At 37.8% G+C, this 19,989-nt stretch overlaps 1 protein-coding gene across 1 annotated transcript in view; it reads left to right on the plus strand.

Annotated features, from left to right (window-relative positions):
* Positions 1 to 19,989, plus strand: part of ROBO1 (roundabout guidance receptor 1) — a 314,109-nt gene that overhangs the window by 258,637 nt on the left and 35,483 nt on the right. The window contains exons 13-17 of the mRNA XM_074860762.1: positions 3,438 to 3,559; positions 5,984 to 6,215; positions 7,489 to 7,610; positions 11,138 to 11,309; positions 18,603 to 18,800. Coding sequence (XP_074716863.1) covers positions 3,438 to 3,559; positions 5,984 to 6,215; positions 7,489 to 7,610; positions 11,138 to 11,309; positions 18,603 to 18,800 — 846 coding nt within the window. The remainder of the gene's footprint in view (positions 1 to 3,437; positions 3,560 to 5,983; positions 6,216 to 7,488; positions 7,611 to 11,137; positions 11,310 to 18,602; positions 18,801 to 19,989) is intronic.

Here is a 19,989-nt window from a genome sequence, read left to right on the forward strand (position 1 = left end):
TCATTGCCTAAGGGAACCCTAGTATCTCTTATCCAAAGATAGTTACATCTTGCAGAATAGCTCTTGTTAGCAACAAAAGTAATCTCTGATTTTTTTTAAGTTACCGTGCAAATCCTCAAATTCCATGGAAATGTTATTATTATGTCCAGTGAATTGAATGAGGCTTAAGACTGAGACAGAGCAAGAAACAGTACATGATTTAAGTTGGTTTCTGCTGCATTAAGAAAGAGAGACGTTTAAAATTTGAAGGAATTGGGCATCATGAGCCAGTAAATAAGAGGTTTTGGCAATATATTAAAAATATTTTGGTAGTACAACTATTGAAAGTAAGATATTAGGGAAGAGAGGCAATGCTTACAGATAGCCAAGCGGAAGAAAAGGCTGGGTAGTAGTGGATGAAGAAGTCATCTGCTGACTCCAGCTATGACTGAAGTCCAGCTATGGACTGAATTCAGCTATGTAAAATTTAAAATAACTTTGTGTTCACTGTAGAAAATAAATGACGCTTATGATGGTGTACAGGGAATAATGCATTGCAACTTTGAAGCCTGCATTTTTTCCAGTAGAAATACTTAAATTCTTAAGAAGAGAAAAACTGGGCATATTCCTTTTCAAAGTAAAAGTGATAGGGAGAATCTTTCTTTTTATTTTTTTTTGCTTTTCCTACTTACTGGAGAAATTGACCCATTGACTTATTAATAGTGCCTGTGTTGTATGTTTGTTTGTCTATTTGCATAAGTAAGTGCATGTTTGTTTTTGTAAGGAAGTTTCTTAAAGGAAACAAAGCATTTTCTTTTGGCAACTTTTCATTTTTTCTGAAGTTGGTCTGAAAGCAAGTATTTCTGATCTCCCCTGGGGAGTGAACAATTTCACATTGCTCTACTTTGTTATGCATTTCTCCTGATGGGTGACAATTTCAGTGGATATATATATAGACAGCAGAGTCACAGCCACATGGAAAATAGGGATTGCGTGAGTTCCATAGTCCATTACCAAGGAGAGATTTAGTAACTTTTAGTGATTTCTGTATTCCTAGGAATAAAGCAACATGTGTTACTGTGTGGACAGGCTGCAGTGTTCTACACGAGTTCTTTTTCATGCAGTGTAGTTTCCTTCCTGGAGATGAGATGAGGTATTGGGTCTGAGTGTTCCAAATGAACTGATCACTGACCTGACTCTGATAAAGAGCGAATGAGGCAGTGTCCTGTTCACTCAACAGAACTGAATGGTTTTTAATGGCATGGAAAAGCTTCACTGTCCTCTGGGCATTTAGTAGAGCTGAAGACCTGAGAACCACACAAAGCCTGAGTGAAAATAGCAACCAATAGATAAAATTTTCATCAATAGTAGGAAATGTAATCAAGTGTCAAGTTTTTTAAAGCGGTTCCTCTCTTCTTCCAATACCGTTTCAATTTTGTGTAAGCTGCAGATTAAGTCAGTTCAAAATTTTTCTAGTTCAGTTATGTCTAGAGGGTGGTATAGTCTTGTCCAAAATGCATGTCCAGACTAGGAACCTAAACTACCTTCATCTTTAAACTTTACCAGCATTAACAACAACATGCTTAGGTGTTCTCACTGGCAGTCTCTGTCTTGGAAAGTTGGAGCCAAAACAAGAAAACACACATATTGTTGTATAGCACAGATGTGCAAATGGCTGAGCCTATTAATAGTTTGATTCATATTGTTGATGACTCATCTTTTAGGACTAGCAAAAATAGAACTAATTATTCCACTGACTCTCCTGTTATATTCTAAGCAGGGTGATATTTAGGCAACTGTCCAAACAGAAGCTTCTATCTTTAATGCTTTCAAACTTGGAGGGAAGGGAAATACTCTGATAAATGTACTGCTTGGCAGAACATATACATGTGAATACAGCAGTGACTCAGTAGAGGGCTTTTTGGTTTTATTGTTTTATTGTTATCAGTGTTCACTGCTAAAAATCCAGATTTGTCACTCACTGACTGCACGCTTACCTGTTTGCTTCTTTAACTTTGAAGAAATCCCATCTTCTTGTAAATATGTTGAGGAAACTGCATGATAAAAGTTCAAAGTGACATAGGCTTTGTATTCCCAAATGGGAACTATATTTCTGGAAAGAAACTTGTCATCATGTCTTGTCCTAATGCAGTTTTACAATGGTTTTATTATTATTTAGATAAGACCAAAAGGTGCTAAACTGAGAATATGACAACCATGCTAAAAGCCTGCTTTACAGCTGTTGCACTTGTATTTAATGTGTCTTTGGTATCAGCATCAACTGCACTATCCAAACCTCAGCTTTCAAAGTAGTCTACACACCTACTTATTACAGTAGCTGTAGTTGTATGTAAATATATACAAAATTTCTATGTATTCTCTCTTCGGCACTTGTAAGCAGACAGGTATGGAAATTTCCAAGGTCTTCAGAGAACAGAACCCTTGAAGATTTTTCTGATCTTGCTTTGTCACTAGAGGAGGTCAGGCAGGGAATTAGTAGGCTGGAGCAAAGTTTATGTAATGTATTTATCTGTATCTTGAATTAGATTAATTTAAACATAAATAAATAAAAGTACTTTTCATGAATTTCCCAGTCTGTGAATTTTAGCCATAGTTAGCATGGGATTTATTAAAAATGAAATGATCAGAGATATGAAATCAATACAAAAACTATATTGTTCTGCTGTCCACAGTACACGTATATTTTAGACACCCTATTAGTGATTGCCCTATAGATTTTATACATGTTTGACAGTCATTCCGTTTCCATTAAATATGCTTTTCAAGGGCTCTGCATGCAGAGAATATGTGTTTCCATTGTACAATGCATTGCACATTTTGAGAGGAATTTGTCTCTTCATGCGTATGAACAATTCTTTTAGCTGTAAGATAGACCAAATGTCAGTAGAGCCAGACAGCGTTCAGCTGTGCTCTGCCTCCTGTTTATAGACGCCACTTGCCATCAGAGAAGCTACAGCTACATGACTCTTTTTTTTTTCTTCAGTTGTTACATTTATTTTCTAATTAAAACCAGTAAGTTTGCCCAAGCATTTATCTGAAGACACAGCTTCAGCTTTTGCTGTTCTTTATAGGTTTCCTGATCTCTTGGAATTTGCAATGGGTAATAGAACGTTTTCTCCTCCCAGCAGGAAAGAATAAAGAGATGCTGCTGTAGTCATTTACCAAAGACATCCCTGAGCGTGGTTTTTCTTTTTATGCAACATTTCCCTCCTGTTTCTCCCTGTTAAAGAAAGTGCAGTGCATTGATTCAGTACTAGCTAAGCATTGGTGATTTGCTCAGGAAAATACTTCATGTAGTTTTTTCTTACGTATTTGGGAAGTACTTAGGGGAAACTTTTTTGGTGATAGCATCATATACTTTATGATATATTAATTTGTATTTACATATACTTAATTTAACAATCATATATACTGAATGGAATCTTAAATTATTACAGATGTTCCACCAACAAGTCAAGGTGTGGATCACAAGCAGGTCCAGAGGGAACTAGGTGATGTGGTACTACATCTGCACAACCCTACTATCCTTTCTTCCTCCTCAATTGAAGTTCATTGGACTGTAAGTATAAATCTGTATCATGGAGGTGGTTATATATACTGCTGAATTGTACTGTTTGACTGAAGTGGAGTCACGCTTTAAGAAGCTGTGTAGTTTGTGTGCTTGCAAATGTTTTTCTCTGGAACGAGTGCTTCTTGGGCTTTGCTTCCCTACTCCATTAAATTTTGTCCCATTTTCACCATTTTATATCTCCATAGAAAGTGCTGTTTACAATATGGTGAGAGTTTCAGAGTCCTCCTCTGGAAGCTAAAGCGCTGATCAAAGCCTTCTTAAGTCATATCATTTGAAGCTTTTGCGCTGTTTTTGGTAGGAAGCGTATCAGTCCCCTAATGAGATAACATGAGCGCTTCTCTGTATGACAGTTGCCAGTGGAGAGAAATACTGCATAATTCTGTTTGAAAGTGTTGCCTCCATCCTGCATACATACTGAGAAGCACACCCAAACCCATACAGCCTCATCTGAACCTATCCTTTCCCACAGTGCTATGAGTACGTTCAATGCAGGAGAAGAGACGAAAAGGGCAAACAGTTTTCAGACATGTTGACGTTGCTCTGGTAGGAGGAAGCAGGAAGTTGGCCGTGTGGAGAATATAGCAGAGGAAATGAGAGAATGAGGAAATGTAGGAGTCCTGAAGCAAGGGGAATGGGAACATAGGTGGAAAAGATTCGAGTAGGCTTACAAGGCTTGAGGCCTCAGTGGGAGAAAGGATTAGAAATGGCTTACCGTGGGACACATTTGGCAATCAAGAGGTAAAAATGAAGAGAAGGAACAACAAGGGAAACTGAAAGTACCGAGCAATGAGATAAGAAATTGTAATTCAAATAAGAGCAGTTTTAAAATAGAATGCAGAATGAAGAAAAAATGGAGGATAATTATACCAGGTGCAGGAATAAATCCAAAGGGAATGAGCTTTGAGGTCTTTTTAGGACTTGCATCTGAATATGTCAATATATTGGCAGGGACAGTGTAGGATAACACAGGGTGTAGCCCCTGCCATGCCATGGCAGAACATTTTGTACAGGAACAAAAGGCATTTTGACTTTGTAGAAGAGCCCTAATCCAGTGGAGTCCTAGTCCACGACCAGGGCTCCTCGGTGCTGCAAGAGTACAAATAATATCTGCTGTGTTGCACAGCAATTACACTGTCACCCGCAGTATGGCCACCTGCAGCAGGCAATCTCCTGTTTTAACTAATAATGTTAAAACATCTTTGAGGTTCCTATCATGATTTTGTTTGACCTTTACATACAGAACAACCTTTTCCAGACAGGCAGTTTTTGTCAGTCTCTTGGGTGGCCTGTGACTTCTCTGCAATTTCAAAAACAAGCATTACCTCAGTTTCAGCTAACACACACATTCTTTATGTGATTATTAAAAATTAAACATGTTGCTTTTTGGAGTAAAGTTACAAGGAAACAGACTTATTGTATCACAGTATGAGATTTTGAAAATGGGGAAAATCTGATGCACTTCTAAAAATTTTTTTGTAGTTGCTATTGGACTTCCTTATTCATCAGAAATTGAAGCCGATAGTTAAAAGATAATGAATGCTTCACAAGAGATCATTTCTGTAGGATTTCTGTTTTAGCTATAGCCAAACACATTTAGTCCCACCCTGGATTACATTAAGATCTCTTTCTCCATACATGTGAAATAAAATGACCTCAGTCCAAAAAGCACTCAGGACCATTGAGCATCATTTTGATCTGCTTTTCCAAGTCTCATCTGTGTTACCATACTGAGTTTTATGAGCCTCTTCAGAGCCCTCTCAAGCAACCCTTCCCCTCCTGCAGAGGAGCCTCCCACCGAGTGAGTGGATGTGGAGGAAGTGCTTGGGCAGGTCTGCCCTCTGACAGAGCCCAGCCTAATCACAGCGATGGAGATAGTGCCAGCTGGCTGCACTTTCAATTCACTTTCTCCAGAAGGAAGCAGTCAGGAAGTGGTGCTCATTTCATGGATTTTGGGAGGCATCCACACCTCGGGAGGGTTGGCAGGCTCTCTCTTTGATCTCCGTATTCATCACCCTGAGTCGTGGAGCTGTGTATCCCCTGCCCTTGCCTTGCCCTGTGTGCCCCCTGCCCTGCCAGGCAGAAGTCTGGCCTGTGCTGAGCTCCATCACTCTGCAGATGCAAACGCTGTTCATTTCACGGAGCTGGAGCATATTATACCACTCTGTTATCCCCCTTTAATGCCTTCATAAATCCACAGAAACCAGTGCACTTCTACCAGCATCACACAGATTAATGCAGTTGTGAATCAGGCCTGTAATTTGCTGTAATGCAAGGAGCTTTCATCTGCTTTGGGAGTGTTGTTTACTTTGAGTAAAATAAATGGATAGTCCAAGGACTGCACATAATGTCACAGACATCATTCCTGATTCATATTTGTTAAAGGATGTCTTGTGTTTTCTGCTGTCTTGCCAGGTGGACCAGCAATCCCAGTATATTCAAGGATATAAGATTCTGTACAGGCCTACACCAGCATCCTATGGAGAGTCAGAGTGGTTAATCTTTGAAGTGAGGACTCCAACCAAAAACAGCGTTATCATTCCCGAGCTGAAGAAAGGTGTAAACTACGAAATCAAGGCCCGCCCTTTTTTTAATGAGTTTCAGGGAGCAGATAGCGAAGTGAAATTTGCAAAGACCCTGGAAGAAGGCAAGTAGGAGCCAGACTGTCTTCATCTTTCCTTTTTGAAGTAGTAATCTGGCCTGCTTTCCTCTGATATGTTCATTATTTGATTTTGTTTGAAGTGTGTGCTGTTTGAGAACAGCAATCTGCAGCAGAGGAGGCTGTGTTGGACTGATCATTATGTGGATTGTTTGGTGACACAGAAGTAAATATTCAGAACCACATGCGAGAGACAGAGAGAGAGGGATGTGCAAAAATCCCCTGCAACACACAATGGGAAATGCGCTTTTTATCTTCACTGCAGTATGTACTCCTCCCTGCTGAGTTCATGGTCTGGTCACAAGTGACTTCTGTCAGATTCAAGCACTTGCTAATCACCATCTTGAGTAGATAGCAGACACCACAGAAATCATCAAAGTGCTATAGCTGAGGGAATGGAAAGCACATTTTTAGAAGGCTTTTATATCTGGATCAATCAGTAAGACAAAATGAAAAGATGAATGAGGACAACAGATAGAGTGGACTAAATTATGTATTTCCATCTCATACATGTACTAAAAGGAGAAGGTTCATGAAGTTCTTCCTTTTGTTGCTGCTCAGGCATAATGAATATGCAAGATGGCCAGTGCCTCTGAGTAGGGATTTCAGTGCCTCTGTTGGGATGTGCAGCCTTTCCCCTTCTCTCCTCCCTCCCCAGTATAAATGCTGCGTAGCTCTGGTTTATTGCTGCAAGTGGTTCAAGAGGTGTGCCTAACTGCATTCATCCGAAGCATCAGCTAACATCCAGTTTTTAGAAAGACTATTTAAAATGAAAAACATACATTAGTATTATTATTATAAATGTGTTAATATTAACGCATTCTGTCCTGATTTGAATAAGTTTTGTATTGCTCATGTATGCACTACAGGAACTGAGATTTAGCATTCTATTGGGGTTAATTTATAGACTTTATTTTTCAAAACTGTTGATCCTGAGTGAGAGGATTTGAGTCCAGTGAGAAATTCAGTTGTCGGGACTGTGACATTCAGGTAATGCGTATCTGAGTTTGGAGAGTCTGGTGACAAGTGTGACCTTTATCCTGTGCTGCACAGTGATACTGCAGCAGCACTCAGGAGCCTGGTTGCAGGTTCACATCACTTTCCTTCTGTATTATTTTATCTTGTGGGCAAGAGCTGACCGCAATGAAGGGTGGGCATAAAAGAATGCTTTTGTATAGTCCAGAAACCATCTTCCTCTTAGGAAGACTCACTTCTGCATGTGACAAACTTAACTGTTGAATCCTTCTTTCCAAACAAACAGCTCCTAGTGCTCCACCTCAGAGTGTTTCAGTAACTAAGAACGATGGGAACGGGACGGCAATTGTGGTCACCTGGCAGCCGCCCCCCGAGGACAACCAGAACGGGAGGGTTCAAGAGTATAAGGTACTGCCGGCATGCCTTGAGCCCCTGGCAGAGGGGCTGTGGGCCGCGGAGTGACAGGTTAGGTTGTTCGTGGATGCTTGCCTCCATCTACTGGTTAGTCAGAGCAAACGAGAGAAAAAACCACTTTGACTCAAATGCTGTATTTAGTAGTTCTGTCTAGATGGTAGGAGCCAATTAAAACAGCCTCCATAAATCAAAGCAAAGGGTCAACACTCGTAATTAAAACAACTACCTTCTTGCCTTCATTATAACTTGAGAAATGCGCACACAAGTAGAGAGGGAACCATACCTGTTTGAGAACCGTTTTGTGACTCAAAGACATTGGCTGAGGTAGTAAATATGAAGAGGCTTAATGAGTTGAAAAGCTCAGGGATAATAATTAACAGTGTTAAGATCTGAGTAAATTACGTGTAACTGGGTAGTTAAAACAATGGAAAACTTAAGTAGAGAATGTGCTTGCATGATACTAAATATATTTAGTGTATAGAAATTTTTCTTTTACTTCACATGGAGTTCTCATCATGCTATTTCATTTTTAACAGATTGTAAGTACATTATAAAATATTTATTATTTGATGTTTGTTTAGCAACGTGCACTGTATTTTTTTTCAATTCAAATTGTTTTGCAATAATTTACATAGCAAAGTAAATGAAGCTTATTTTTCCTAAGCAAGCTACAGATGTTTTAAATGTCTAGTTGTGGCTATCAAGTAAGCTTTATACCCACAGAGAGGCAGGATCTTTGGTTTTAGTCTCCTGTAAAGGCACATTATTGAGAAAATTTTTTAAATGAGTATGTCTTGCCTATTTTTCAGGCTAAAACACTGTGCTATAGACATATATTCCTAGCCATCAAAACTCATTCTGTTTTTCTTTTCCTCAGTAGAAATGGGAAAGGTAAGAGATAGCTAGGCTTCATGATCAATTTAGAGTATTAAAACGCCTTTCAGAACCTGGTCAACTTGTAAAAAAATAAGTTTATGGCTTAGTTTCAGATATATAATGTAACTGGGGAAAAAAATAAATGCAAAGTTATTTTATTTAATGACAGACCTTGAGCTGAAGAGATGGAATTATTTCCATCAAGAAACTGCATCAGAGGAATGTTAAGGTTGTAAGGACAAAACCATAAAAGTCAGGAAATTCACAGTTCTGAGTGCATATAATACCTAACGTACCTCCTAGCATTGAGAGGTAATAGGCTATCAGTAGGAGCAAGCATCTTGTAGTGCTTGTGTGGCAGTAGATGGCACACCGGCATGATTCAAGTCTGCATTTTTTGTGTTGATGCCGTTATTTTCTTTTGTGCTTTTAACCATGGACAGAAAACAGACACAATTAATGTATATGTAATTGCTATTTAAGTTGCTATATGTAATTATTTTTTCTGTCTAAAAACTAAATAAATGCAGAACCAGTGATTTCAGATTAAGAACTAATAACAGGAAAAAAACAAATAGAAGTCTTGTAAAATTTTCTCTTTATTTCTTTCCTCCTTTGTTTTTCTATTTCGTATGTTTTCTCCCAGAAAAAAAGTTCCGCATACGTGGGGGAGTTCTTTGTTTTCTCAGCGACTCAGATCTAAGGCACGAGTGTACCTACTTTAATTAAAGGATAAAATAAATAGGAAGGAGGATACCATCTTAATTGAAGAAGTGTCAGGAACACACATAAAAAGCCAAAAATTCAAATCACAGCAGGAGTCATTCCTTCCTTCCCTAGCATGAAGTTAGAAACTCTCGTTATACTAATTCTCTCTTCACTGATATGTCTATATAGTGTGAATTTCTCCTTCCTTCATAACGTTCTAAAAGTTTGTTTTCACTTGCCTATTTAGGTATACAGTCAGAGTATGACAAGTACTGAACAACCTGATGTTTAACCTAACATTCTTGTTTTGTGAATTTCTCCATGTATTTGAGCACCTGAGAACAAAACATTTTTATGAATTAGTAGTGCATATTTACAAGTACATAATAAATTGTTTTTATTGTTTACACATACACCATTGTACAAGTTAGGAGTAACAATTTCTGTGAAAATGACATAAGTAAAAATGTAGATTTAAATTTGTTCCTCACTTTATGGAATTCTTATTTACATAAGAGCATTTTACTGGACCATCCTTTACAATTTAAGAGCAATATTACTAATAATGACACCACTATTGCTGACTGAAACAGTCTCTACTTAGTATCAGAATATAAAAAGGAGACTTCTCTTTCTGTGCTCTGACCTGCTCTACAGCAGCAGTTATGCATATGCTGCATTGGGATTCTGTTTCAAAGGAGCTTAAAATATATTTCAGATCCTCACAGCCCACTAGCCCTGTTTCAATCCTTGGCATCCAGAGAAGGAAAAAGGGTCTTACCATGTCCTGAAAGTGAAATAAAATTTCCAATGTCCAGGTGGAAAGGGTTCTACAGAAAGGGCCCTAGCAGTTGTTCTATATGTGAAACTCTAGCTCACTCACCTGGCAATCTCCACAGCAGCAGAATTGCACAAGGGATTAAGAGCAGCTCTCTGGATACTAAATCTTTTAGGAGCCCCATATGTCAAAAGCAAGATCTTCCCTCCTGTGTACAGTCAGCACAGGTTCAGAAATGCTGCTGTTCTTAGGAAAGTTTGCTTCTTTACAGATAAAGTACTGAATCTAACTAATTTAACTTTCTGGTTAAATATTAATTGTAGAGCAATACATTTGTGGAAAGGGAATAAAAAGGAAATCAATACAGCTTCATCAATTTTTTAGCAGATCTAGATTAGCTGCTACTTCACCTTTAATAGCAGTTGAGAGTTCAACCATATTCTTAAAAGCATTTGCTACATCAATGGTGCAGGCCTAAAGAGATAAATATGTCTTATCATATTATTTTTCCCAATGGTTTAATATCACTGATGTAATTTAACAAGTGGTGAATTGAAGTCATTAGACCTGTGTCTTGATCTCAACCAAAAAATGATATCTGATAATGCTGTTGTCTGTCAATAGAAGATGGCATATTACTCAATCCTTGCCTCTTGCTGCCATTTTTTTAAAAAAAAGGTAACAGTTGGATTCCAGCGTGACATTGGTTCTCTTGTGACATCATGTGATGAAAGACTTGCCCCTGCACTGGAGTGAAGAAAGCCTTGTTTGACAAATGATTCCTGAACAAGAGAATTGCAAATTCATTTAACTGAACGCTCTTACTTTGGTGTTTATGTGAACGATTCTTGGCTACGGGACTTCCCTTATTTGTTCAGTGTTAACTAATGCTTTTAGTTTTATTAGCACTGATGTCACTGGTTGAACTGTAAATGAATTACAATAGACCCATCAAATAATTTTAGTAGTTAGAGCTGCTCTTTGGAACAAGAAGTATCTTTTCAGTATTCATACAGTGCCTAGGACAGCAATCCATGACTGCAGATGTTAGAGGCATTCTAAATTTCTTCATGCAGCAAAAAGAATGTGTCGTCATTCCTTCTACTTATCCTTCAGTGTTGAATTTTGAACATTTATACATACACTTACTTCCCTGCAGGTTTGGTGTCTTGGCAATGAAAGTCGATATCATATAAACAAGACGGTAGATGGTTCCACCTTTTCTGTAGTCATCCCCTCCCTAGTTCCTGGTATTCGATACAGCGTGGAAGTGGCAGCAAGTACCGGGGCAGGACCTGGAGTGAAAAGCGATCCCCAGTTTATCCAATTAGGTAAGCCTGCTGGTAATCCTACCTACTGGTTTCAATGATTTTTGTTTGTTTGCTTTTGTCTTTTATGGCACCAGAAATACTTGCAAGACAAGTGAAATAGATAGTGTTACTTGATCTCTGGAATAGCTGGATTTGGCATTTCTGGTTTTAAACTTGTCTTAGAACTGCATTCCAAAAATGGGATTACAACAACACAGATTTTTTTAATCTCCCAATTCAGCAGTGCTTTTTGCTTATTGATTTTTCAAAGTGAATTTTCACACTTAAACTGGTGTTATAAAAAATGTAGGGGAGTATGAATCGCTAAGTGTTGGCTCACTTCAGGGGTGTAATTTGTCTTGATCAGATTTTACCTTTCTTTTTGAAGCAAAAAAACAAGAGCATGCTAAAATTAGGCACAGTAAATATCAACTCTGTGTGAAAGCTAGTAAATAACCTGAGTACAGGAAAAAGAGGTACACAGATGATTTACAATAAACTTGGCTCCTAACTTCATTTATACCAAACATCTCTTTGTCATAAATGGAGATCAGACACATTGCTCCTGGAGGTATCTGGGAGAAATGCATCTTTGCTGTTGGTTAGGTGAAGACTATTTAAAGTAGATTTAGGTATAGTCATATGCTGCTTTACCACTATGCCTGTATCAAAATACCTTATCATTACTGTATACAATTGTGAAAGTAAACTCAGCATGTTGCTTTGGACTTTATGCCCCGTCTGTCTCCGAATCATTCGTAGATCTTCCTTGTTATTTCACTTTTTATATTTAAAAATCTGTAATTACTGCATGTGAAAACAAGACTGAACGACTAATATGTTCTCTGGAAAATTAAATGTACATTTTCTTGTCTATTAAAATGAAGGTCAACTTTAACTAGCTTATTTAACTTATACCGGCATATGATTCCCAATTACATTAATACAGATTTTATGACAAAATTAAACATAGCTCGTATGATATTCCATTAATATGTGCAAAAGCCCATAGTTATTTGTTGGATTGTTCTTTCCGATAGCCAGCTTCCATTCACAGCTTCCTACAACCAGCTTTCCAGTCAGTCAAGTTCGATCTATATGGCTTAGATTTTGAAAATTTTAAATGAGTGAGTCTTATGAGTGTAAAATAATGGGGTAACATCGATGTTCAAAACTGAAGACTTCGTAACTACTTTTTTTTCCTTTTCTCTGATGATAAGTAGATACTAAATCCAGGTGCATTTTATAATGGAACTTAATCACTTTGGGGTTTTGGTAAGTGGGAAAAGAAACAACGGAGACTGTCAGGGTAAGATTTTTGCCTGCTTATGGGTTCCTGGCCTTTACTGACACTATGTTAGAAAGCATGAAGCAATCACACACCTAGAGGCTGTTCAAATGTGCAAGTGTGGTAGAATCCATATATTTCCTTCTGTTTGGGGTTTGCTTTCATAGTCTGGACTGTTTGCTTCTGATTAAGTGGCATGGCCAAATCTACGTGTACTGTAGTAAAAATCCCATAAATTGGTTGTTACGTGGCAAAGACCTGGAAAAAGGAGTCTTGTGGAGATCCATGCCACTAGAAGCAGCACAAAGAAATACCTACACAGTGCTGCAGTCCTTTCGGCAACTGCAGGAGGTTGCTGAAAATAGTACTTAAATTTAAGAGGAGTACACTTTAGTAGCACAGATCAACCTGAAATCATCAAGGCAGAAGAACGGCTGCAGTTTATCTAACTCTGCCCTGTGATACAAGTTCTCCTTGAGCCCCTGCAAGAAATCGCTTTCTTAGTTCTTGGATGTGCTCCCAGTGTCAGGGTGGAGCAGACACTGGAGTTTTCTGGTAGCTTTTCTGAAAAAAGAAAATTAATTTGTTGATGTCATCAATTGGCACTTTTCACCAGCAATAAATTACATGGTTACAGAGCGAAGGGAGGCCAGGAAGGGGGAGGGAAGAGGACTAAGTCTGCTACTTTTAGAGGATTTGAAAGAGTCCTGACTCCCTGTACCTGTGTGCTCTAGGAACTGCGTGTTTGCTACTGACAACTTCAAGTTCCTACATTTCTGTCGCTGATCCCAACTATTCCTCAGGAGATCTTTTCCTGATACCTTAATTAGTATAATCCATACTTTTTTTAACTAATGAAGAATTCCCTATGTGGAAACAGGATATACTATGTGATTTAGGTATTTGCTTTTTAAAAAAAAAAACCCTTATCATTAAAATCAAACATCTCCTTATAATGTGTTTTTCTTACAAAAATGTGAGACTAGGTTGTGGCTGGCTGCGGAGCATCCAGAGAAGACTTTTTTCCCCCAGTGTAGCCTGTTCTCTTGCACAGCAACCTCACGTTTGAGTCTGCATGCTGTGCCGGGTTCTCCCAGGTTAGTGACTGTGAGAAATGCCTGGACAGAGTTTCAGCTGGGTGTGTGACAGGAGGAAGCTTCACCTGCCGGAGGCCACCTTCCAGAACAAGAAGGGAGGGCAGGAGACATTGGATTCTCTGAGAGCTGAGGCGTGCAATCGCCGTCCCATGCATCAGCTGAGCTGTGATAACTGACCTTGTGCACGCACTTAACCTGTTACAAAGACAGGTACAAATTGTAAGCTCAAAGCTCTTTCATTTTCCATGTCTCATCTGACATGAAGCAGCTCACTGAGCTGCGGTACCCCAGACTTCCCCTGCCACCAGGGACAAGCCAACAATATACTTGCTTGTTATTCAGAAATCACCTTTTAGTGTTTAAAATCATGAGATCAACTGAAAAATCATGTGTCTTCTTAAAACACTCCCCTTGGGGCTGCTAAATTGTCCTCTTGACTTTTGAATGACCTTTTAAAGCTTTCTGTGGAATTCCAAGGGCTTGGAAAGCCTTTTGTTTGTTTGTTTTTAAAGAAAAGTTGATATTTTACATACAGAAAGACTGCAAGAGTTTTGGTGTTAAGGAAAAAAAAAATGTATTTCATGAGAGCTAGCCACAGCTCACTATATTGTGCTTAATACTGTGCTGTGGAGAAAAAAAATAATAGAATTTTGATACAGCTTTTTTTCTTTTCACAATGTGTAACTTCAGGACATTGGTTACAAAATGCTCTATGCAGAAAGGTGAGAATTATCACAACAAATTATTTTTTGCTGATCTCTAGCCTAACTTTTGTGCAGTGGTGGGATACCACCTATGATAGCTTGGCGGTATTACCTATGCTTGTTGGCATATAAGAAGTGAAATTGGAACATATGGCAACCTATTTTGTCCAGGGTACCAGCTCTGAGAAGCCCCACAACTGCAGTTAATGTTACTCTTAAACATGTAATTTGTATGACTATATGGTATGCGCTTATTTATTAAGAGATGTCTGCACAGTTATTATAAATGTTAAGTGCATTATTGAACCAGTGGATGTCTCAAGTGCACAAGACCCAAGAAAGTCTCATTGATTCTTTGTTATTCTAATTGCTTTATTTAGGAGATGCAATTTGTGAATAGCTGGCATGACTTCAGGGGTATTATTCTGTCAGCCCTTCAAGTACTTCCACTGTGATAGCTGTAAGGTTTTTTTGTGGATATTTTTGTCTTGTAGCCTGCAAATGATTCGAAAAAGTAATGTCGCAGCAAACCCTTCCAAACCAGTTTGGTGCTGTCTCCTCAAACTGTATGTTATAAGATTGAAGTGCAAAACTGATACTTTACCAGTTTTGGAAACTTATATAACTAGAAAGAAGATAAAACAGCATATTCTTAACCTGGTAATATTTTACCAAATAGTTTTCATATTGCATCTTGCACATATATTTGAGGAAACACTCAGACATTATGTTGCATATTCCAGGTGTTTTGCAATTTTTGGATTACTAGAATTAGCAATGTTAACAAAATTTAGATCTTCCTACTTACTGTTTCTACATTTTGTATTCTAAATGAGACAAGCATATTGAGAAGTACCATTCCATAGGTTGTACATGTACAGGGCAAAGTTAAGGTTGCTTGCACACCTATGAACCTGGAATTTCCTGTCTTTTTTGAATCTTTGGCATTCCAATCTTAATTGTATATTAACATTTTATTTAACATTTAACAACATAAATGTTAGTTTTGAATGTATTACTATTTATATGAATATTTAGCATTAGAGAATTAGAGGTCTCAGTTCTTCTCAATGTGAATTCTAATTAGTTTTCATTGAAGTTTGAAATTTGAGCTTCGAGACAGTCAAATCGGGTAGCTTGTGAGCAATAGCCATAGCAACATTATCTGTGATGAAAAAGAAGGCTCTTATCTTGGGACAGAAGAAGGGGTGAGTCACTGTGATAATATGCTTGTTTCAGGGAGTTGTGGGATCAGCCTGCTCCAACAACTCTGAGGCATTTTCAAGTACATAAAATGCTGCGGCTGCTGCTCTGGCAATAAGATGCACTTTGCTGTAGAATGTTTATGTTCACTTATTATTTTGGCAAGTCTCCCTGAGGAGTGCAAGCAGGAACAGGAATGTTGATTATGAACCTCTTGCATCTCAGTCAAAGCTTCCAGAAATTTCCTGGGATGAAGAAAAAGTACTTTTTTTAGTTCAAGAGCTTTTTTTCCTGACTGATCACTCAGGATCTCACAGGACTGTTACAGAGGGGGAAGATGCCCTTCTCAAAGAAAGGATTCCAAGATAACATTCCTGGAAATTCTTAGTAATCAGGGGTTCACAGATTTCATTCCCTTTGCTTTATATTTAGCTTACTTTCTATTTTTGAATTATAAGAGGAGAAGAACATGGGTCAAGTGTGGTCTCTTGAAAGCCCTTCCATCTTCATTTCTATGATGCTCTTTATATGACTGTACGTGACTACATACACATTTTTCTCTTCAGCATGTGTGTAAATATATGCCAGCTAATTTAATGTAATGGTTCTAACAGTCCACCCATGTGCACCATGTCATAAGCCTAGTTTCTTAAAAGCAAAGATATTATTATACTGTTCTTATGCTTGCAATGGCTAGCAAAATAATACCATGAAATGAGTCTTAATTAAAAATTAGAACAATAAATGTTCAAAGAGATTCTTCAGTATTTTGTAATCTTCAGACATACTTTGACTGAGCAATGCAAAATGTTTGTGTATATAAAAGTACTGTCTTTCTGTATGGCTGAATTGTTGACGTGTTTAAAAAACAGTCTTATTTGGCCTTTGAGTTTGTGATTATTCTTGCCCTCTGAATTTATTGCTTTAAATACATATATATATTTAAAGGATTAGAGAAAAAATATTTATCAGTCTTCTAAATTTATTCAGGACCATAGGTTTTCCAGAAATCTTTTGTTCTATTCCATTAAGATATATAAGGTAGTGTAGCTGTTTAAAAATAGAGAAATAGCCGGCTTCCTCATTTTGAAAAGAGACTGATGGTGCAAGTTTTCACATCTTAATATGGCCTCAGCTGCAAAGAGACAAAAGATGAGATAGAGTGTGACAGATTTAATTCATTGGTCACAGTATACTTTATACATTTAAGCCCATCTGGCCACTTGTGTGGAACTTCACTTGGCTGTCTCCATAAAATCTGAAGCAACCCATCTTAACCTTGCACAAATAGGCATGAAATCTATAAACCCAGCAGACACAAAGGATGTATTAGTAAGAAAAGAATGAGTCTGCCTGGTGAACTTTCGGACTAAGCAGTGCATTAGGATCATAGAAGATAGAGAGACCTGAAATATGGAATAAAATTTCCATTAAGGTAGAAGTCAAAGGCAGCAGTGATTCCTTGGCAAAATAGGTGTTTGACCTTGATGTTGCAAAAACTGAAATTTGGAATTCTTCACTGGAAGAAGCTGTTATTAATTTAACCATTTACCATTCAAAAAGGTATCCTTTTTCCAGAGGAGGTTTGTTGTTTGTATGATTTGTTTGTATGATTCCATCTCCTGTTTGTGTTGCTGTTTCTTGTCTTTTATTTACGCTTATTATGGGAGTAATGCAAGATGTCATCTAAAAATAAAAAAAATTCTATTCACTGCTTAGTTCTTAGGGGAAAGGTTTTGGTTTTTAAGTAAATAGGTCTTCATTTCTTATATTGTTTGTATTAATAGAATTAATAACAGCACCTTTCTCCTTAAAACACTAGTCTCTCATTCTGAATCTCATGTCACTACCAATAGTGAAAAGCAACTAACTGTTGGATTTACACAAGAGTACAAATGGGTAATTCGAAGACTAAGCTGTGGAATGTATAAAGCAATATCAGCTCTGAGTAAAGGTTTTGGATTCTTGCACTCACCCTGGGCAGTAATGAAATTTCCAGTAAGCGCTCACTATAGTGGTAAAAAATCAGGAAGGCAGTATTTTGTCTTTGAGTTGCTTCACTGCAGGTAGAAAGCATTGGTCCCTAGCTGAATATTCTTACTGCTGTTCCTAGAAGGTTCTTGCAAAAGTTCAGTGCAGAAAGAGCGGAAAAGACTGATTCTTACAGGTGCTTTCTCTATTAAAAAGAAATTAGAAGTGTGTGGAAAAATACATGTTCTTTATTTTGATGTGGGCTATTTAAGGATAAACTGGTTTTGAAAAGAGCTGCCTGTTCAGTAATAATGATACTGCTTGACTATTTTTAACAATTCATAACTCAATTTTTAGTTATCCTTTAGCCTTTTCATCCACGTTAAGAGGGCAGGATTGGTTATTTCGTACTTTTACTTCTTTACATCCTTTTAAATATTCAGGGATTTTTTACTGAGGTCAAAGTGAGAGACTGCAAAGAGTACATTAGACTGTGTAATACAAGATTTAAGTCATCTGTCAGGAACTGCTAAATTAAAATGTATCCCTCAATACCAACCTCATGTGAATGTGCTTTGAATTTGTAATTATGTGATTTTCAGTTATGAGAGTAGATGTTTGGTTAGCTGACTTCTACTCATTTGCAGAGCTTGAAGAACAGACTATGCATGTTTCACACTTGAGCTTTCTTTTACTTGCTCTGTTCTTTGCTGACTTCCTGAATAATTTTCTGAAGCTGGTGTTGCTTTGCTAAAATAAAAATAAAAAAACAAGCAGTCCTCAAGTTTGAAATTTATGAGCCTAACTTTCTATTTGTATGTCTAGCGGCCTGATTTTAGCAAGTTTCTTAAACAAAAGTCAGTGAAGTTGGACGTACCTGTCTTGTATGAAAAACAAACCATTTCTATCTAGACCTGTAAAAAGAAGAGCAGTCTTAAGGGTTTTACCTTGAATAACTGGAGTACGGTTATGTCAGTTCTTTTTGTGCTGCCTTTTACAGTTGCTCGTTCAAATTAATTAGCTATTTTGGGTGTCTTTTTTTTTTTTTCAGATTCTCATGGAAACCCTGTGTCTTCAGAAGATCAAGTCAGTTTAGCCCAGCAGATTTCTGATGTAGTAAAGCAGCCTGCCTTTATTGCTGGAATTGGTGCAGCCTGTTGGATTATCCTTATGGTCTTCAGCATCTGGTTATATCGCCACAGGAAGAAGCGAAATGGACTCACTAGTACTTATGCTGGTATCAGAAAAGGTGCCGTATTATATATTTCCATCCAGTGGCTGCTGAATGTCTGTTTACTGGCTATTGATCATCAGTCTCTTGTTCTTCTAAGACTCGATACAAGAATTATCAAATTCAATACTTTTTGGGAAGTGTGGATCAGGAGCCAATGCAGAAAGCAGCGATATTTACATAATGTGTTAAACCTGGCTTTAAAGCATAAGCCTTTAGCAAAATACCTAGACTAGCTTTTCATAAAGATACTCCTACAAACGACAAATGTGAAGGTGGATTTAAGGCTGGGAGCTGCCCTTGCTACCTGACACTGTACCATCTGAAAAGGGGACAGGTGGATGGTAGTTCATTGTCCGTCCTGTTTGGTCCTTTGCTTGCTGCTAAGATACTAACAGTGGTGTACATTACAGTAATGCTTTTGGTGCGTGTACTTGAATTTCCTTGTATTCCAGGGGGATGTGGTGAAGCGGCTGTTTGCAAAAGCACAACAGTCAATAATACTTTCCAAGACTCTTTCATAAATGCTGTTGTGAGACCCTTTGTTGGGACTAAATTCTGGGGCTATCACGTCTTGCATCTGCATTCAGTTAGAATGGCAGCAGTGGGACTAACTTAAAGCACTCTTTGTTTTCGTGTAATTGATACCTTTTAGACCAGATTGTTGGTGGGGCAAGCAGTGCTTTACAGTATACTTTGTGACAAAACTAGAATCTCTACCTGGAAGATCTTCTGGAATAAAAACTTGATTTCTTCTGATTCAGTAATCTTTTGATTAAACCCTGAAGTTAAAACTCAGTTCAATAAACTACAGTTCATTACATCTCAAAGCAATACCTCATAGGCACTCATAGAGTGAGAACTATAAATTCTGGAATGAATCAGAAAATGGGAGATCCTGCTTTTGAAGGAATAGAGGTGGAATGTTTGATATTTAGCAATCAAAAGATAGCTCTAGGCTTAAAAGGTGTACGCATCTTAATGTATGAAAGGCGTCATAAGATTACGTTCTTTAGTCACTTCAGGAATGAATGTGATGGGCAAGACAGGCAAATCTAACAAATGTTTTTAAACAGTAGCAGTGTGTTGCTATGAAAAAGAAGCAGTGCTAAAAATAGCAACTGAGGGGAAACATGGAAATAGTGCTGGAGTGTTGCAGAGTTTAGGTGTCCTTCATGCTATTAAAGTATCAAAGCTCACAGTAGAC

The sequence above is a fragment of the Strix uralensis genome, chromosome 2, assembly GCF_047716275.1.
Source record: "Strix uralensis isolate ZFMK-TIS-50842 chromosome 2, bStrUra1, whole genome shotgun sequence".
Lineage (NCBI taxonomy): Eukaryota > Metazoa > Chordata > Aves > Strigiformes > Strigidae > Strix > Strix uralensis.